The sequence below is a fragment of the Haematobia irritans genome, chromosome 1 (genome assembly GCF_050003625.1).
Source record: "Haematobia irritans isolate KBUSLIRL chromosome 1, ASM5000362v1, whole genome shotgun sequence".
NCBI classification, from domain to species: domain Eukaryota; kingdom Metazoa; phylum Arthropoda; class Insecta; order Diptera; family Muscidae; genus Haematobia; species Haematobia irritans.
Genome location: NC_134397.1, coordinates 39,954,032 through 39,974,944, shown reverse-complemented (window position 1 = coordinate 39,974,944; position 20,913 = coordinate 39,954,032). Strand labels below are relative to the sequence as shown.

The 20,913-nt window shown below is 30.4% G+C and overlaps 1 protein-coding gene across 1 annotated transcript; it reads right to left on the bottom strand.

Annotated features, from left to right (window-relative positions):
• Positions 1–14,325: 14,325 nt before the first annotated feature.
• Positions 14,326–18,265, bottom strand: LOC142220670 (beta-taxilin-like). Its single transcript, XM_075289932.1, has 6 exons — positions 18,108–18,265; positions 17,817–18,007; positions 17,536–17,745; positions 15,676–15,822; positions 15,431–15,611; positions 14,326–15,370 (listed from the first exon to the last, which is right to left on the bottom strand). The coding sequence occupies exons 1-6, from the start codon at positions 18,177–18,179 to the stop codon at positions 14,645–14,647; spliced, it is 1,527 nt and encodes a 508-aa protein (XP_075146047.1). The 5' UTR covers positions 18,180–18,265; the 3' UTR covers positions 14,326–14,644.
• Between the last annotated feature and the right edge of the window lie 2,648 nt (positions 18,266–20,913).

Genomic DNA, 20,913 nt, shown 5'->3' with positions numbered 1-20,913 from the left:
AGTTTGACAAATTTTTCTTTAGAAATAAAATTTTGACAGAATTTTCTGTAGAAATAAAATTTTGACAAAATTTTCTGTAGAAATAAAATTTTGACAAAATTTTCTAAAGAAAAAAAATTGTGAGAAAATTTTCTATAGAAATAAAATTTTGACAACATTTTCTATAGAAATAAAAATTTGACATAATTTTCTGTAGAAATATAATTTTGAAAAAAAAATAAAAATTTTTTTGTTTGTTAGTTTTTGGGGAAATGTTCACCAATTTTTGGTATACTATTTATGGCTCAAGTGGCAACCGTGGTCCCTTGTCATTAATGTGTTGACATTTTGTGTATATTTTACACCAACTACAGATATGTTTTTTATGCACATTTTGGCCTAGATTTGATATACATATCTAGATTTATTTTAATTTAAAATCTTAATTATTTTTGATGCTATAGATTTATATCAAAATTTTCTTTATCTCATCCCACTGTGTGACGTGTGGACAGTTAAACTGTTAAAGAGACAAACGCACACAAACCTATATATCTACACAGCCTTAGTTAAGCTGTGACAGAGAGCGAGTGGGAGAGAGAGAGTGATTTCTTGAGGAAAGACATTCACATTGTCTTTACGGTTATGTTTTTTTTTTGTCTTTCACAATCAGTCAGTTGGTCATTAGTAGTTATAAAGTTATATTAAAGTTTTTCTTTGATTGTTTAAAACTTTTTCTTGTGTTCTTCTTTTTTTTATTTTTAATTAGAACCATCTGTGTGGGTGTGTGCGAACGAGTACGTCTGCTGTTACTTTAGATTATTGTGCGTATACCAGGCAGGTGTTGTTGTTGGATGGGTGGGTGATTGAATTGCTGGGTGCTTGTATTTGAGTTATGGCTTTTACTTTCTTTCGTTATTACGTTTTTATATATTGTTTCCTTTTTTATTGTAATTCTTTTAAGTGTAGTTGTTTTATGACAATTCTCAATAATTTATTTAAAAGTACTGGCAAAGGCTTCGTAACAAAATAAGCTCTTTAAACATTAAAGTTTTCTTGCTTGATCCCTTGCTTGTTTGGTTTTATTGTATAAACGGGTGATAGTGGGGGGGTGGTGGCAAACAGGGCCAACAAAGGTTTCTATCGATAAGGTTTGCGTGTTTAATTACAATACGAATTAGTTGTGGTTGTTAACATTTCTATTCTTCTCTACTCGCTACTTCTGTCAACCATTCATCTACTTCAGACGCTTTTGCCTTTATTTAGTTTAATTTATTTATTTTAATTGATTTTGTAACCTTTAATATGGTGCTAAAACAAACAAAAATTCTTAGGATTTAATACCAATTTCACTTTCGCTTAGGTGGATGGATAATGGCGGTTCTGATGGTGCGGGTTGGTTGGTGATGTTAGTGTTGGTTGCATTGGCGGCAAGGGTATCTTCCTTTATGGGCTACACATTTCATAAAATATACACAAAATATTCCTCTTTAATCGTTATCACCATTACTTTAGAATTTTCCCATGATTTTCAAAATCATATTTTTAGCATTTATTTTTTTTGTTAATAAGAATATAATTTCTCACAGATTTTTCTTTTAATTAGCCTTTGTATCAATTAAACTTCAAAAAAAAAATTATTTAATTTCAATTTCACTCTAGAGATTTTTGCACATTATTTTTTTTTTTGTATTTTCGTCCATCATCATCTCATCCAGCCATCATCATCATCCGCGCGCGGCCAACATACAAAAATAGCCAACAAACGAAACGAAAATGAAAATCTGCGCACGTTATGTGTATCTTTTCCTTTTTCTTACTTTATAGCACTTGCGTTTTTTTTTCTGTTCGTCTTCCTTTTTCGGTACTCAACACGGACACAGAGACAGGTTATCCTATCCTGGATAACTATGGGTATTTTTCGTTTCTTATACTATCAGCAACAACAGCACCATCATCATCATCAGCTGCTAGCTAGCTGGCTGGCTGGCTGGCTGCTGCTGTTGGTGTTGTTGTTCTGGGTTTTCTTTAGATTTACTCTGCGTGAGAGGACGCACTTGTTTCGTTTTTCTCCTTATTTTTTTGGATATCTTTAAACAAAAACAACAATAATCTTTTTTGTTATTTTTACACTACACTAGAAGTTTTTGTTTTGTAATTTCTTTTAATATATTTTATTTTATTTTCTTTAATATCAGCTTTTTCACAAAAATCCAAAAACAAAGCTATAAACAAAAATGTCCGCGAATTTTTCTTATGATTAGCCTCGCGTCATCTTCTATCGCATACAACAGTTAACACTCGCTTAATGTCTACAACTGATTTGTCGTATAGCCGAATTCCTTGTGCAAAGCTCTCCCAGAGCTCCCTATTTTTCGTTGCTCGTTGTGTTGAATTGAGTCGTATAGTGTGTTGTTATTGTTTTTTGTTTTCTTCTTCCTTCTGCCGTTATTTCCCAGCAGCGAAAATCCCAGCACTAAAACACATAGAGTCCACCCTCTCATCGTATTTGTATTGGTATTTAACAGCAGAGAGAGATGAGAAGGTGAATTATAACAGTAAATTTTATAAAAACAAGATAGAGATAGAAAAATATTTGAAATTATAGAAAATAAATATTTTAAGAGAATAATATAAAGAAATAAATACTTTAAAATTTTATTGTAAAGAAAAACTTAAAATATAAACAAATTTAGTATCAACTTTATTTATATATATATATATATATATATATATATATATATATATATATATATATATATATATATATATATATATATATATATATATATATATATATATATATATATATATATATATATATATATATATATATATATATATATATATATATATATATATATATATATATATATATATATATATATATATATATATATATATATATATATATATATATATATATATATAAACAGAGATTAAAGCGTCATCTAATAGGAAATATTGAAATGCTTATAATACGATGATGGGAAAAAGCAGAATTTTAATTTATGCTAAAAAATAATTGAACAAGATTTAAAATTAATTTTTTTTAATGAATTACATTAACTTACAAAATATATTAAATTTTTGGTCTCATTAACAATTTAAATGTTGCCAGATTGCCTCAATCATGACGTTATGGCACTGAAGCTATAAATATTTTTATAAGTGTACTAGCGTAACCCGGCCCGCTTCGCTGCGCCTTCCTAAGCATATTTGGAGGAATATTTTGTGTTAACTTAGTCAACTATATCCTTCGTGCTGAAAACAAATTCGAAAAGATTTGTATTCTTTTAAACAAATCGGACTACTTGATTTTTCGTTTATAGGTACAAATACGGCGGGAGAGGGTGTACCTTCTTCTACATTTCTTGTGAATTTTAAGTGTGGTTTGTCAAGGAAAGGTATCCTTCTCCTCAACATATCTGAAAATTAGGCACTATATTATAATAACATACAAAGAATTACTCTTTCCCATCCAATAAATCGGAAAAAGCAAAATTAGTAAAAAATTTTACCACATTAACATTTGCTAAAATGTTGGAAAATGATGCACCCTCTACGTTGGCTGCCAATTTCATGTAAATTTAAGTTCTTTACTAAAAAGAAGTCTGGCAGAAGCCTGTGCAAAAATCATAAAATTATGTACCGAGTTCCCATTTACGGACAACCCTCTACTTTCAATTTAAGAAAAAAAAAGGACAAAAGGGAACCTTCCCCCACCTTCGCTCCACTCCGACCTGATATCGGTCTATCACGTACCCTATATTAATTTCGCAACTACTCAATGGTCCCTATAAATTCTATCGAAGTAAATCGACAAAGTTTATTTCAATTTTCCCCTTCCCCAACCAGATATCGAAAAATCATATACTAATTTAAAAATCATGTATAAATTTAATCACCTCCTCCCACGTTCCCTGTAAATTTCAAGTAGATCGGCGATGTTTAAATTTTGCTCTCCGATACAATATCGACAAACACCGTAGTGAATAGCACCCCTAACCTTCCCTGAAAGTTCTTGAAACTTTCCTTCAAGTGTGGGGCAAGGAAGGTTGCCTCTTCGTTCATAACCTTCCCCCACTGCCTATGTAAATTTCAAGAAAACTTTCTCTCCTTAGTCGCCTTTCTCTTCCCTTTGGAACTTTCGACGGATCTAGTGTTCGATGATCTTAAGCGCTGTGATAAAAGACGCGTAGCTTGATCTTCTACAGATTCTGAATTTATACGATTTGAAAATCGTACTTGTTCTGATTGCACTCGGGCATCATGTTGTTGTTGTGTCTCTGATTGTCGCGATGCTGCAGTTCTTATCAGTTGGGAGCGTAATCGTTCATCCCATTGTTGTTGCGTCTCCGATTCTCTTAATGAAAGAGTTCTGACCAATTGCGATTGGAGTCGTGTATCGCGTTGTTCTTGCGTTTCAGATTGTCTCAATGCAATAGTTGTTACCATTTGCGATTGGAGCCGAATATCGCGCTGATTCTGAGTTTCGATTTCTCGAGAAGCTAACGTCCGTATTCGTTGTGCTTGGATTCTGCGGCGACTTTCTTCAGATTTCTCTAATGTACGCAATGTGCTTGATCGAAATCATTGTGACAGGATTCGAATTTCATGCTGTTGGTTTGTCTCTGTTTGTCTAGAAGTTGTTGCTCTATTTCTATTTTCTTCTAAACGCAACTCACGCTCTTCTTGCGACTCTTTATTCCTTCTTTGTTTTAGTTTCTGCGATTTTATAGAAAGTTTCGTAAGAGTTGCCTTCTTCTTCATTGGCATGATTTAAAAATTTATTACAGGAGTTACAGAGTTGTTACAGAGTTGTGAATGCAAATGGTAATAATCGAAGGTAATTATTGCTACACACTGATTTCACACTGACTACTTTATCGGTAATAGTTATGAAAGGTAAAATAACAAAGCCACAATTTAATAGTTTTTTTAATATCAAAAGATACGCGTGTCCGCACTATTTCGTTTTTAAAAAGCAGGTAGAACAGTTTCCTAAAAACATTTTGCACGACTACTGTGTAAATTTCAATAAAACCCGAGAAGAGTAGTACTGTACACTGTATTTTACTGTACTGTATTTAAAAAAAGTAGAGTAAAGGGGAGAGACCCCTCAACGACTAAATTTCGAAAAATAAATTAGCGGCTCCTTTTCTAGGGGCCACCCCTATCATCCTGAAAAATTTTAAGTTAATCGGAGAAGTTATGTCCAATTTTCAAAAAATCGGGCAAGGGGGAGGTACCCCTCCCAGACCAGATACCAAAAAATGAGGTACCCTATTTTCACCACATGGTGACCCTCTACATTCTTGAAAAGTTCAAGTAAATCTGCTTGGCCGTTTCCGACTTCTAGCAAATCCGAAACTTGAAAAAAAATCGGCAAGGGGGAGGTACGCCTCCGGCAAAGGGTCCCTTCCCTGATTCAATTTCAGAAAATGAAGTTGCGGATCTTTGTCCCATAGTCACCCCCAACTTTCACTGAAAATTTTAAGCAAATCGAAGAACGTAAGTCAAATTAACAAAAAGTCGGGCAAGGGGGAGGTACCTCTCCACGACCGGATATAACAAAAGGGAGTACCTTTTTCTACCAAATGATCATATTTTACCTTCGGTTCAACCGTTTGCGAGTTCAAGCAAATCTGAAAACGTAAGTCCAATTCTAAAAAAATCGAGGGGGGGGGGGGTGGTACCAAGTCGCTTAAGGGGGAGGTACCCCCTCCCGACCAAATTTCGAAAAAAAAAATTGCGAATCTTTGTCTAGGGATCACCCCCTACTATCCCAGAAAATTTCGTGCAAATCGGTCAACTTTGGTCTAATTTTCAAAAAGTCGGACAAAGGGGTGGTTCCTCTCCGCGACCATATGTCAAAAAATGAGGTACCCTATTTTCAGCACATGAGTGCCCCCCACGATCTCTGAAAGTTTCAAGTAAATCGGTTCAGCCGTTTTCGCGCCAACCCGGAACATACAATTAAACAAACAAACAAACAAATAAACAAACATAATTTGAATTTTATATATATAGATATATAATTAATTTGTAAAGTTGATTTAAAAATAATGTAATAAATTTTAATACAATAAATAAAAAAAGTAATTACACATAATTCTTTAAGGCTAAGTTAGTGAAAAAAAAACAATCTATTCTGTTAATTTATTTATTAATATTAATAATTAAGTCTATTTAATTTAAATATTTCCATTTAATTTAATTTTAAATATTTTATTTTATTTTATTTTATTAGAGTTAAGTTAATTTATTTACTTTAGTTTCATTTATTTCGATTTAATTTACAATAGTTAAACTCAATTTAACTTATATTAGTTCGGTTTCAAGTAATCAGGTGCCAAATCACCGCATTCGTCATCGAGTTCTGTTTCGTATCGAGAAACATTTCGATCGCTGTAAAATTTTGGATCACCGCATTCGATCGTAATTTATTTTGTCTACTACTTTTTTTTACATTGCTGTAAACATATGTTAATAAGAAATTGGAAGCAAAAGATGATTTCAATATAACTTTTTGTGATCAAAATATGTATATGTGTAAAAATTATTATGAATTCATGTGTTTTTGTTTTCCTCGTCTTCGGATTCAGAGGATGAATACAAAGTGGCATTAATAAGGAAAAATATTCGAGACAATATCAGTCGTTTAGCATTGCCTGAAGTGCATTGCCTTGTATGTAGTCTTATTAATGTTCTTCTATAATCATTTCAAAGAGAATAGTTAATCTCACTTTGCCATCTCAACTGTTTATGAGTGTGTGTGTGTGTGTGTTGCAATATGCGTGTATATTAGTCTCTCATACTCCCCTTAACACAGTGACTGTTTTACTTTACCACTTGTTTGCCATTTTACAGTTGGATTACTTAAGCTCTAAATGTTCTCAAGAGCTTTTACGAAGAATGCTACAATTCCATTAATGGTCGTTCGCTTTACCAAAACAAAAAAGCTATTCAACATATTTCCCTTTTATGTGTTTCCATTTGCTAAAAATCGTCCATCATCATTGCCCGCAGCAGGGAAGCTCACATCAAGGCAAGAAATTGTAATATAATTGTTGTCGTTTCCTATGGGCAGGCCCATATTCATTGTCATTCGTGCTTTTATGTGTTTTTTTCCAAGTGCCAACATTTATGGGACCAAGTTTTAATTGCTGCTTGCAAATGTGTATGAATGTGAGTGGTGTGGTGGGGATACAAGAAATGCCTTAATTTTGCACTCTTGAAGCATATTTTGTTTTTATTCGAGTATTTGACTACGTCACAAGAAAAAGCATCTGCCAGTTAAACAATTTTCTCTCAAGTAATATGCTCACACTCAGTGTTGCCAACTCCCCAAGGCCAAAAAGCACCAAAAATATATTATAAATTCTAACCTACCACCTTCCACCACAAAATCGAAAATTAAATGCTCTACTAAAAACAAAACAAAAAAAAGCTTCCGAAGATGTATTATAGAACTTTTAAGAAGTTAAGGTGGGTATTAAGATCAAGTTATAATAAAATTTGCAGCAAATATGCATAATTTTATGCCTTTTTCACTGATATAGTTTTCACTTTAGCGGCAAAACTCGAACTTAGTACTCACCATTATGAACCGCTATTCAAGTATACACTTTGATCAGTCTTAATGATTTTGTCCATTTCATTTTGATTAGTGATGTTTTTCAACTTTCAAAATATTAATACATGGAAGGAGTCTATTGCTTATTTCAGTTGTGCGTGCTTTTGTGAATTTAATACAAACGTTTTTAATTACATCTTTACCAAATTCAAAAATTCGACACTCATCGCTCGACTTTCCTACAGAATACTCTAAATAACAATATTAATTAAAAAATAATCAATACCAACTTCATAACAATCAAATTATAAATTTGAGTTTCTTCGGCTCTTGAAAGTCTAATCAAATTTTTGTATCAACTAAACTTAATACTGTTCAAAATAAAAAAAAGCACCAAAAGCACTAAATGAAAATGCCAGAAAGCACCAAGTTGGTGCTTTTTTTGAAAAGGCACCAAAAAGGCAATTTGGTGCTATTTAGAAATCAAAAAGCACTAAATTTGGTGCTAAAAGCACCAAATTGGCAACACTGCTCACACTCCCTCTCTCTCACTCTCTCTTTCCTGTTCTCTTTCATTAGACTCTGAAGTGTTTCTCACCATCTCTTAGCGTTCCATTCTCATTTGTTAGTTCTTAGATTAACTACTGTTATATACATGCCATTAAGCATGAAAAAGCTTTTCATTTCCTTTTTTGCAATCCACTCACTAGCTTTGGAATTTTGAAAACGGAAATACAATTGTCGTTATCCACTAAAGTTGAAAATTTAAATTGAAATTGGCTGTATATGAATTGAGAAAGAGGCTTTTGCATGTATGGGTGTGTGTGTGCTTATGGGAGAATTGTGTCTTTTTTAATGAACTTCCTCGACTACTGTGACAGGTGTCTGAGTTTGCATTAGGGATTTGTATTGAAGAGAAATAAAAATGCAAGTTTCCCCCAAAGATCTACTAAAAAGCATATTAAGCCAAATTAATGTTTCAAGGCCAAAAAAACCAAAACTTAAAGCCAACGAGATGACTTCCAGGCGGGTAAGATATATTTTTTTCCAGCCTGGCTTTTACTACATCAATGACCTCAATAGAAGATAATCTTTCGAGGAAAATATTTAAATATGTTGTGGCCAATCTTTGTAATGATTTACTCAAAAAACTTATCGCTAAGAGAGAGAGAGAGAGAGAGAGAGATGCTCCTTAAAATGACGGCCTCAGTTGTTAAAGATACTGCTTGACCATTGCAAGCAATGAATCTTACATTTTCAAAGCATATGAGATTGGAAATTGAAAACGCAATGTGTGCTTGAAAGGTTTCCCAAGTCGAGTTCTACGAGAAAGCTATCCTTATGAAACAATTGGAAAAACTGACGTGATTTGAATGGCCAAGACTCTTAACCACCGACTCCTCTAGATAAATTTCCGCTACTGTTAATCTATATACGAATTTTAGGGGGTTATTGGCATATTCGTTAAAAATGGACACTGAAAAACGAAGGTTTTTCAATATATAGCCAAAAAAAATTCCTCGGCGAAAAGGTACCTCTATCTCTTAAGGAGTAATTGTTTAGTGGACACAAATGGACCAATAGTATAACTTCAGATGGTCATTGGTTTGATTCTAAACTCCTCTATAAGTGGTGACTTATATGGCGACATCCCATTCGGATATCACTGACAAATGATTCCTAGAGTTTTTTTTCTTTTAAAACTACAATCTGGTTATATGACAGCAACAACATGCGTAGAATTGGCTTCGGCATTCGGCCAAAAATCGATAATTGGCCTTCGGCGTCAAGAAGTCGATTATCTGAAGTCAAAGCTTTTTGAATAATTTATATCATAGCGAATTTTCCCAGTGTTCAATTTGTCTCAGTCTCAGTCAAAACACCCAGTACAAATAAAACGTAAAAGAATGTATTGAATTTTTAATACTAAAAAGCCTTTTAGTAGTAAAAGAATATTATAAGACATGGACTGAATTACTTTTTATTATTGTTTTTTATGCCTTTGTTGAAAAATAAAATATGCTAATATTGAACTAAAACACTCAAAATTTCTATAATTTCAAATTTTAAGAAAATAATCTATTTCGGCCGATTATTGCTTTTTCGCCGAATGTCGGCTTTAGCTTCGGCCAAAAAAACCGCTTCGGTCGACTTCTAATACACACATCTCGTTCAAGTACTTTGCTGTATATGTAAAGCGGAATTGCCAGATTTTAAGTTAATTTAATGTTGGATTGCATATCAAAAATTCTCTCTGTTAAAAACATAATACCAAATCGCCAACGGCATCCCTAATATGCTCATACACCTCTTATAATTCTATAGACTACGTGTATGTATGAATAAGTTGTTTGTCAAGTTTGGAACCACGTAACGTATGCGTGCTATTAATTTAATTGTTTGTCATACGTTTAGGCGGCAATTTTCTTGAATATGTACTTGAAAAAGAATTTTCTAAGGTGTTGCAAAGTGAAATCAACATTAAGCCATACAAACGAATAATTGCAAACATTTATACCATGCATACCAGAATACCTTACTTGCTCATGGTTAGGCGCAATCATCTGTTGCGTCTCAAAGAATTATCAATGTGGCAATGGCGACCATATGAAATTGTAAACAACAACAAAAAACACAGCACATACCTTTCTCATATATTATGGTTCTCCTCTTCTCGCAATATCTACTCTTTGACATTTGCTCTCTCTCTCTCTCTCTCAATAAAAAAGAGGGCATTTCTGTATTAAGAATCACAAAAGTAATACAAAAACGATGATAGAAAATTAAAATAGTAATTGTGTATACGTGTGTGAAAGTTATTATTTATTGTGGCTTCTTGAAAATATTAAAATTTTCCTGGTCAGGGCTGCCTTAAAAAAATTATGCAGTAAATCAATTTCTTCCCTATGGTCTATGATAGAGAGCAGTGTTGTATCTTAAATACCAAAATAGCGTTACTCCTAATAATATCAATGATAGATTCTCAGGGTTGCCATGAGTGCCTCAGAAATTTATACAAATGATCTTCTAATATAAACGGCACAGAATTGTATAACAATTTTCTTCAACTTTGTGAATACTGTCATAATCTCACAAAAATTCATTTAAAATTAATATAATTTAGTTAAAATACATTTCAAGTGAAATAAAGCTTTTATTTTTTATATTATTTCAATAAAAATGTGACTTTTGATTCCTAATATATTTCGGTTTTTAAGCTATTTTTTTACGACATCTAGCAGTTTTAGGTAAAACAATGCTGACAACGCTGATTAAGGCTTATCTGCCACTTTGACATTTTTTTTCATGAATATGGGTGTAGGAATATGTCTGTATTTGCACAAAAATCTGAATATTTTTCAAATTAATACACATCAGCAAACAAAATTTTTGCTAATCGCATATTGAACTAAATTGTACTCTACAATGCGTTGTTAAAACAAGGCAAATTTTACAATTACGATTGCCACTCGAACCAAAAATAATCTACAAAAATTTGGAGAAAATTTTACCAAACAAAAACATATTGTTTTGCAAAATTTTATTTCTATAGAAAATGTTGTCCAAATTTTATTTCTATAGAAAATTTTGTCAAAATTTTATCTCTAAAGAAAATTTTGCCAAAATTTTATTTCTGTAGAAAATTTTGTCAAATTTTTTTTCTGTAGAAAATTTTGTCAAAATTTTATTTCTATAGAAAATTTTGTCAAAATTTTATTTCTATAGAAAATTTTGTCAAAATTTTATTACTATAGAAAATTTTGTCAACATTTTATTGCTATAGAAAATTTCATCAAAATTTTATTTCTATAGAAAATTTTGTCAACATTTTATTGCTATAGAAAATTTTATCAACATTTTATTTCTATAGAAAACTTTGTCAACATTTTATTTCTATAGAAAATTTGGTCAACATTTTATTTCTATAGAAAATCTTGTCAACATTTTATTTCTATAGAAAATTTTATCAACATTTTATTTCTATAGAAAATGTTGTCAAAATTTTTTTCTATAGAAAATTTTATCAAAATTTTATTTCTATAGAAAATTTTATCAAAATTTTATTTCTATAGAAAATTTTGTCAAAATTTTATTTCTATAGAAAATTTTGTCAACATTTTATTTCTATAAAAAATTTTGTCGACATTTTATTTCTATAGAAAATTTTGTCAACAATTTGTTTGTATAGCAAATTTTGTCAACAATTGGTTTGTATAGAAAATTTTGTCAAAATTTTAATTTCTATAGAAAATTTTGTCAACATTTTATTTCTATAGAAAATTTTGTCAAAATTTTATTTCTATAGAAAATTTTGTCAATATTTTATTTCTATAGAAAATTTTGTCAACATTTTATTTCTATAGAAAATTTTATCAACATTTTATTTCTATAGAAAATGTTGTCAAAATTTTTTTTCTATAGAAAATTTTATCAACATTTTATTTCTATAGAAAATTTTATCAAAATTTTATTTGTATAGAAAATTTTGTCAAAATTTTATTTCTATAGAAAATTTTGCCAACATTTTATTTCTATAAAAAATTTTGTCAACAATTTATTTGTATAGAAAATTTTGTCAATATTTTATTTCTATAGAAAATTCTGTTAAAATTTGATTTCTATTGAAAATTTTGTCAAAATTTTATTCTATAGAAAATTTTGTCAAAATTTTATTTCTATAGAAAATTTTGTCAAAATTTTATTTCTATAGAAAATTTTGGAAAAATTTTATTTCTATAGAAAATTTTGGAAAAATTTTATTTCTATAGAAAATTTTGTCAACATTTTTTTTTCTATAGAAAATTCTGTTAAAATTTGATTTCTATTGAAAATTTTGTCAAAATTTTATTCTATAGAAAATTTTGTCAAAATTTTATTTCTATAGAAAATTTTGTCAAAATTTTATTTCTATAGAAAATTTTGGAAAAATTTTATTTCTATAGAAAATTTTGGAAAAATTTTATTTCTATAGAAAATTTTGGAAAAATTTTATTTCTATAGAAAATTTTGTCAACATTTTTTTTCTATAGAAAATTTTGTCAAAATTTTATTTATAAGAAAATTTTGCCAACATTTTATTTATATAGAAAATTTTGTCAAAATTTTATTTCTGTATAAAATTTTGTTAAAATTGTTTTTTCTGTAGAAAATTTTGTCAAAATTTTATTTCTATAGAAAATTTTGTCAAAATTTTATTTCTATAGAAAACTCTGTCAAAATTTTATTTCTATAGAAAATTTTGTCAAAATTTTATTTCTATAGAAAATTTTGTCAAAATTTTATTTCTATAGAACATTTTGTCAAAATTTTATTTCTATAGAACATTTTGTCAAAGTTTTATTTCTATAGAAGATTTTGTCGAAATTTTATTTCTATAGAAAATTTGTCAAAATTTTATTTCTACAGAACGTTTTGTCAACATTTTATTTCCATAGCAAATTTTGTCAAAATTTTATTTCTATAGAAAATTTTGTCAACATTTTATTTCTATAGAAAATTTTGTCAACAATTTGTTTGTATAGAAAATTTTGTCAACATTTTATTTCTATAGAAAATTTTGTCAACATTTTATTTCTATAGAAAATTTTGTCAACAATTTGTTTGTATAGGAAATTTTGTCAAAATTTTATTTCTATTGAAAATTTTGTCAAAAAAAATTTGGCAAAATTAGAAAATTTGGCAAAATTTTATTTCTATAGAAAATTTTGTCAAAATTATATTTCTATGGAAAATTTTGTCAAAATTTTATTCTATAGAAAATTTTGTCAACAATTTATTTGTATAGAAAATTTTGTCAAAATTTTATTTCTATAGAAAATTTTGTTAAAATTTTATTTCTATAGAAAATTTTGTCAAAGTTTTATTTCTATAGAAAATTTTGTCAAAATTTTATTTCTATAGAAAATTTTGTCAAAATTTTATTTCTATAGAAAATTTTGTCAAAATTTTATTTCTATAGAAAATTTTGTTAAAATTTTATTTCTATAGAAAATTTTGTCAAAATTTTATTTCTATAGAAAATTTTGTCAACATTTTATTTCTATAGAAAATTTTGTCAAAATTTCTTTCTTTCGGTGTATGATATATTTTTATGGTTTGAGATTTTTTTATAAATTATTATCATATGACTTAATCAAAGTTTACAACTTTGCAACAGTCACAAACCAAAAAAAAAAAACTTGTTGCACGGACCACTTTTGGTGGTGTAGCAAATTGGATGCCTACATAACACTACCGTCAGAATCATACCAGCGGATAATTACAAACAATTAAATACACGGTCGCATGATTGAACAGGTGAGAAATCATTTGTTGAGCCTCAAAAAAAACATACACGCAAATATTTCTATGTATTTGCATGCAAAATTCTTAACAAGAAAACTTAGTACATTGTAATTTTTCCAATGTCAAGTTCTAAGTTGTTAAGCAGTATATGTTAATCCAAATAAAATAAAATTATTCAATAATAATGGGAATTGCCTAATGCCTTGTCCGATGCGAGAAGAATGGAGATGGTGTGGATGGAGAACGATACTATTCAAAATTATTAGAAATAGTTGAGTTTAAAGAAATGATTTTAACATAAAACAATCATGAACAGATTTTGTACAATTTTTTTTTACATTTCTGAATACGATAGCTTCGAAAGCCCATTTTTTTCTTTGATTTCCACACACCCTATGCACTTTAACCTATTAAAAAAATAATAATCCATGGCTATAACAAAACTTATCGCTGATTCAATAGTTAAAAGATTTTTTACAATGTTTTTTCTTTAACAAAAGTCATTTATTATTAATCATTTTGATAAAAATAATGATCAAATAAATACGAAATATATATTGTTTTTCGATTAATATGATATAAATGAGAAAAAGAAATATGTATGCAGTGAATTAAAGCCCTTAGAACAATTGAAGAGCTTGATATAATATCGTATGGGTTTATGGTTTTGGTCTAATTTGAAACAATATCAGTAATTAATGAGTCCATATGATCGAGAGGAACAATTTAAATGTATAGACAGGAGAGCAGCAAGAGCAAGAGAGAGAGAGAGATACATATAATGAAATTTGGTATATATTTCTAATTAGAAACTGGCACTGGTTCGACAGACTCTTCTGTTACTATAATGTCACTGGGAGATACTGGTGTTCCAACAGCATGCGCTAGTATTTCATTGACAGCCTCTTCTTTAGTCGTCTCAACGTTACCATTTGTATTGCTTATATTATTTTCCTGCACCTCGCAGGATTCTTGTACTCTGGCAACTGCTTCCTCCGATATGGCTGGTGATGATTCCTTACTAATATTGGCCACCTGATTGCTATCATTCTTTTTAGATTTGGATTTTTTCTTTTGTTTCTTCTTGATGGCTTCTTCTTGGACTTGCAATTGTTTGCATTGTTGTTCCGCTTCGGCACCTTTCAAATTTAAAATTTTCATTTGATTTTGTAAATTTGCCAGTGTCTGCTTTAGTTCTGCACAATTCTTGGACATAATTTCCATTTTATCCTTGTCCGCAACACTTGTAATCGGCTTTGTCTGTAGTGGCTCAGGCTCTGGGGGTAGGGCAGGCATGGGTGGAATTTCAACATTATTTTCCTTGATCACTTTATACAAATGACTGCGTTCATTTTGTAAAGCTCTCAATAGTTTTTGTAATTGTTCAACTTGTTTGTTGCAACGCACAGCATGCTCATCGCGTTCCTTTTTCTCTAATGTCAATTCGATAAGTGTGGCATTACTCTTCTCCCATTTACGTTTCCATTCAAGGCATTCCTTTTCTAATTTGCGTGAATTTTTCGACATCTGAAAATTGAAATAAAAATTTGTATTCAATTTAATTTTTATATTTAATTCGGCGTGTACCTTTTCCAATTCGGTTTTATAAGTTGAGAAAATATCATTGGATTTTTGTAAAGAATTTTGGAAGTCATCATATTTGGCAGTGTAGATATTCAATTGTTCCTTTAGATCCTTTTCACGTTCTGAGATTTCCTGCAACATTTTTTGTGTGCTAAACAATTTCTCCAAGGCTATTTGCTTTTCTCTAAAAACGACAACAAAAAAAAGAATAATTAAAATCCTAAATTTTTTGAAGTGTGTGCTCTTACTTTATAAGAATTTCTTTTTCCATTGCTGCCTCCACTTGCACTTTATTCAATTTGGCCCGATAAAGCTGTGCTTCAATCTGCACCTGTTCGTTGAGTTTCTCTAACTGTTGTTCACGAGCCTGATATTGCTCTGCTAAATATTTGAGCCTGTATAAGAGAATTGCATTCAAATTAACAAAATATAATTGAATTAAAAAATGTGGATTAAATTATTTTATAAAATAATTATTTAAATTGTTATATAAGTAATTTGATTAAATTAAACTGAATTTGGTGGGGTTAAATTTAATAAATATATGAAATTAAATTTAAATCTAAACGCCCAAAAAGTCAAATCAGGAGATCGGTCCATAAGGAGGCTATAGCAAAACATGGATCAATATACACCATACTCGGCACACCTCTGTGTGGACCTACAAAACTATCAAACAAAAAAATCTTATTTTTTTGTGAAAATTTTATTTCTATAGAAAATTTTGTCAAAATTTTATTTCTATAGAAAATTTTGTCAAAATTTTATTTCTGTAGAAAATTTTGTCAAAATTTTATTTCTATAGGAAATTTAGTCAAAATTTCATTTATATAGAAAATTTTGTCAAAATTTTATTTCTATAGAAAATTTTGTCAAAATTTTATTTCTATAGAAAATTTTGTCAAAATTTTATTTCTATAGAAAATTTTGTCAAAATTTTATTTCTATAGAAAATTTTATCAAAATTTTATTTCTATAGAAAATTTTGTCAAAATTTTATTTCTATAGAAAATTTTGTCAAAATTTTATTTCTATAGAATTTTATTTCTATAGCGGGTTTACAACAGATAAAAGGACAGACGAACATCGTTATATCGTTTTAGAATTTCGCACTGTTACATCCCCATCAACATTCTATGGGGGTGGGTACAATAATCCAATGCATAAACGGAGCTGACACGAAATGTTACCAAGTTTACACTGTTACATCTAACTTTAATTAAAATGAAAGTTTTTATGGAGTTTCAGCGCAATTGCTTTATAATTGGCCGGTAAAGCGAAGCAGCTTTTGGTGGTAACTTCAAAATAAAGTATTTAGCCATTAGCTGTTTTAGTCATATTGACACCTAAAATGGATAGGCGATTAAAAACTGAAACAAAAAAATTAATAAGAGCAAAAACCAACGACTACAAAACACACACACTCTTGTGAAATCCAGTGGCAATCCAATGTTTAACAATATGAACGACTCAAGAAAAAATCTTACAAGTTGCAAAAAGTTTGAATGTACTAACAAGACGCAGCACCATCATATAAAGCACCAAGAATGGCTGAAAAAAATGATGTATCCTCACATAAGGAATTTCAAGGGGATGGACTGGAAAAAACCTTTAAGACGTATGGGGGAACCCCCTTAGTGGTATCAATAAATCATAGTTCCAGAAATATAATATGTCATCTAATTATAATCACCATAACTATATCTTGCAAAAAAAAAACTATCTGGAAAATAAGCTCCAAAAGGTAAAGAAATATCGAAAAATCTCCTAAAATGTAGAATGATGGGATTTTCATAACAAAATCAAAACGAGTCGCTGGCTATAGTCACACAACACGCATACATTGGAAAATAACCAATAACAACAAAACAACACGAACACACCTTTCGGAAAATGTGATCAGTTTACCTCCCCCACACACATCAACGCATTGCCTAGATACAAAAGTATTGCTAAACAATCATTTAACAAAAAAAAAAAAACGCATACATATATCTAAAATAACCTCACAAATTTCCCAATAATAGATGGGGCGGTGGGGTAGTGGAAATTACATCTGTAGGGTAGAGATATTCTGCGTTAGGTTATGATACATCTAATGCACTTACTTTTTGGTCATCTCAATATTGTGATCACGTAATTTATTATTTTCCTCGTTATTCTTATTCAAAGATTGGTTTATGTCATTCAAAGACGATTGGAACTTCATTTGACTTTCTTTACGTCGTTCCTCCTCCTCACGGATCTTTTGCATGCTTTCATTTTTGACCGATTTAATCAGCTTTTGTTGTTCCCGGCATACTTCTTCCAACTTGTCTCTGAATGAAATAGAAGACCACTTGTATTGGCAATGCAATTTCCAAATCAAGATCGATGTATTGCAACATACCTCATCAATACATTTTTGTTATATTCTCTCTGCAGGTTTTCCTTTTCCCTGTTCAATGCTTCCACTTGCCTTTCCTGGGATTTGCATTCTTGTTTGGAACGCCGCAACAGATGCTCACTCTGTATGTATTTATTGTATAGAACTTGAAACTTTTCCTCTGGTGTTTTCACATCATCCAAGATTTTCTGGATCTATGGGATATGTAAATAAATTTAAAATATAGCAACCTTCTTAACAACCAAACCAAACTTCGGCTATTGGTTCGCCCTCTCATGAATTATGTTTATTTACCTGTTCTTCGATTTTTTGCTCCTTTAGTTTTTCATCTCTGACCTCCTTTTTAGTTTTCTTTGTCTGCTCCATCTTCTATAAGATTTTTTATAAGATTCCTGGGCAGATGTTGTGCCGCTTGCTATTTCTTGCCTTTATTTGGTATGAATGACGTTTCAGCTATTACGCTACGATACTATTGTTTCTATAATTTGACATTAAATGATTTGTAGCAGGATGTTTACATTTTGGAATATGGAAAGTGCGATTATCCAAACAACACATCGCAATAAACACAGTCATTGGAGAAATGTTTGAATTCAACACGGTATCAAAAAATTTTCAAAGAAAATCGCTTTCTCTACCAAATACAGACATTACCCCTGCCCACATTCTTTGACATAAAGCTGACTACTATGTTCAGTTTTCAAGTTCAACACCAGCTTGTTTTCACGGTTACTTTTTTTTAATAAATTAATTCAGAAGTATAAAATCATTCGCAATTAGTTCCTTGGTTATTTTACATCCATTATTTGACAAGATTTGATAAAAATATAATCGTATTCATATATATTTTTTTGTACTTTTAATTTAGTATTAAGTTCGAGTTTAGCCGCTAAAATCGTCATTTTAGTATTTTGCCATCACTATTGCTACAAGATCCATTTTTTATTTTGTGAAACACCAAGCGCAACTATCTTATTATAATTTATTTAAATAAAAATAAAATTGAAGTGCTGAAAACGAAAACATTATTACGCTTACGCCCTGCCAGCATTTCAAATTTCCATTTCATCCTCATCGCTACCACAGACTCGTAAATGTTACTACAACAAATGTCAACTGTGATGGGGGAAGCATATCAAAAAGTACAAAATGTACATGAAAGTATTTTTGCCATCAATACTGAAAACGAAAACATAGTACGCTTAAAGTCTGCCAGCATTTCAAATTTCCATTTCATCCTCATCGCTACCACAGACTCGTAAATGTCACTACAACGATCGCCCACTGTGATGGGGGAAACATATCAAAAAGTACAAAATGTACATGAAAGTATTTTTTGAAAGGCTAAGAGGCCTTTTATACGATGCAATTTCTTCGTGCAATAATTGCATTCAACTCTTGCTTGTAGGCAAACGGTGTAGAGAAGCAAAGGGGTAGAAAAAATTTCACGTTTTCCGTTCCTCTTGCAATTTTTTGACATTTCTCTTCACTGTCGTTTGTACCCTTGTTCATTTGCTTTATTTGTATTCTGCTTTCAACGTGTTGAGATGTTTTAAAAATATGAAAACATACGTGTTGTGGAGATTCAATGATTTTTTCGTTATTATCTTCCATTTTTATTTTTGCAATTGCTTAAACAATTTTTTTCACTATGTATTTTATTGTTACGAATTAAAGAAGATTGAGCGAATAAACGTCAAAAAATTTCAAGCGTATTGCATGCAAAATTGCACCGTATAAATGCTGATGTTTTTAAGAAGCAACTTTAATGCGCTTTACAGACTATCAGTTATTCCGGACGGAATGTCGGTGTTTGTAAAGAATCTTACAGTGTGTCGGATCGATACGACTTGTCGGCGATGACTAAATAATCGGTAAATGTGTTATCGATCCCATAAACATGCAGCAGTATCGATTGTGCCTTCGGACTTAACTTATAATGTGCAAAATATATGGGATATGTTCGACACGAGCACTGTCGTCCGGAATAACTGATAGTCTGTAATGCGCTTTACAGACTATCAGTTATTCCGGACGACAGTGCTCGTGTCGAACATATCCCATATATTGTGCACATTATAAGTTAAGTCCGAAGGCATAATCGATACTGCTGCATGTCTATGGGATCGATAACACATTAACCGATTATTTAGTCATCGTCGACAAGTCGTATCGATGCGACACACTGTAAGATTCTTTACAAACACCGACATTCCGTCCGGAATAACTGATAGTCTGTAAAGCGCATAAAGCGCATAAAAGAGAATACAAAAAATTGCACGCAACCAATTGCATCGTCTAAAACCCCTCTGATTATAATTTATTTAAATAAAAACGAAAATAAAGTGCTGAAAACATAAATCCCTGCCAACATTTTTTGAATTTGACGGCGCTTCTGAGAATCGTCGGAAAAGCGTATGGTGAACAATTTTCGACTTTCCAAATGGAATAAAGTGATTGTTTTTTCAGATATTTTTCTAGACACGCTGCCTCCATCGAGAATAAACAAACGGCTGATAGATGCTGCAACATGTAACTTGCTACGTGTAAATCAACATCGTTCTGTTATTAATGAAAAAAGGTTATGTTAAATGTGATGAGATAAACGGAAAAATGTTATATTTATAATAATTTATAAATGTTTAATAATTAATAAACATGTAAATAATCGTGTTTTACCAGATCACAATGATTCTTTTACAACTATCTTAAAATGCACATTTTCTGATTGTTTGAAGGGGTTCTTATTGGCGTCGTTCTAAATTCATTAAAAAAAGGCACCTAATAACTGCACTCATGCAATACAATTTTGTAGTAACTTTAATCAAATTAATAAACATCTAAACAATCGTGTTTTACTTGACCACAATGATTCTTTTACAACTATCTTAAAATTCACTTTTTCTGATTGTTTGAAGGTGCTCTTATTGGCGTCGTTCTAAATTCATTAAAAAAAAGGCACCTAATAATTGCACTCATACAATACAATTTTGTAGTAACTTTAATCAAATTAATAAACATCTAAACAATCGTGTTTTACTTGACCACAATGATTCTATTACAACTATCTTAAAATTCACTTTTTCTGATTGTTTGAAGG

Coding starts and splice junctions, on each gene's coding strand:
- LOC142220670 (XM_075289932.1), bottom strand. CDS start 18,179: ATGGAGCAGACAAAGAAAACTAAAAAGGAGGTCAGAGATGAAAAACTA. Junction 15,612..15,675: donor GAAAAAGAAATTCTTATAAA/GTAAGAGCACAC, acceptor TGTCGTTTTTAG/AGAAAAGCAAATAGCCTTGG. Junction 15,371..15,430: donor ATAAAACCGAATTGGAAAAG/GTACACGCCGAA, acceptor TTCAATTTTCAG/ATGTCGAAAAATTCACGCAA.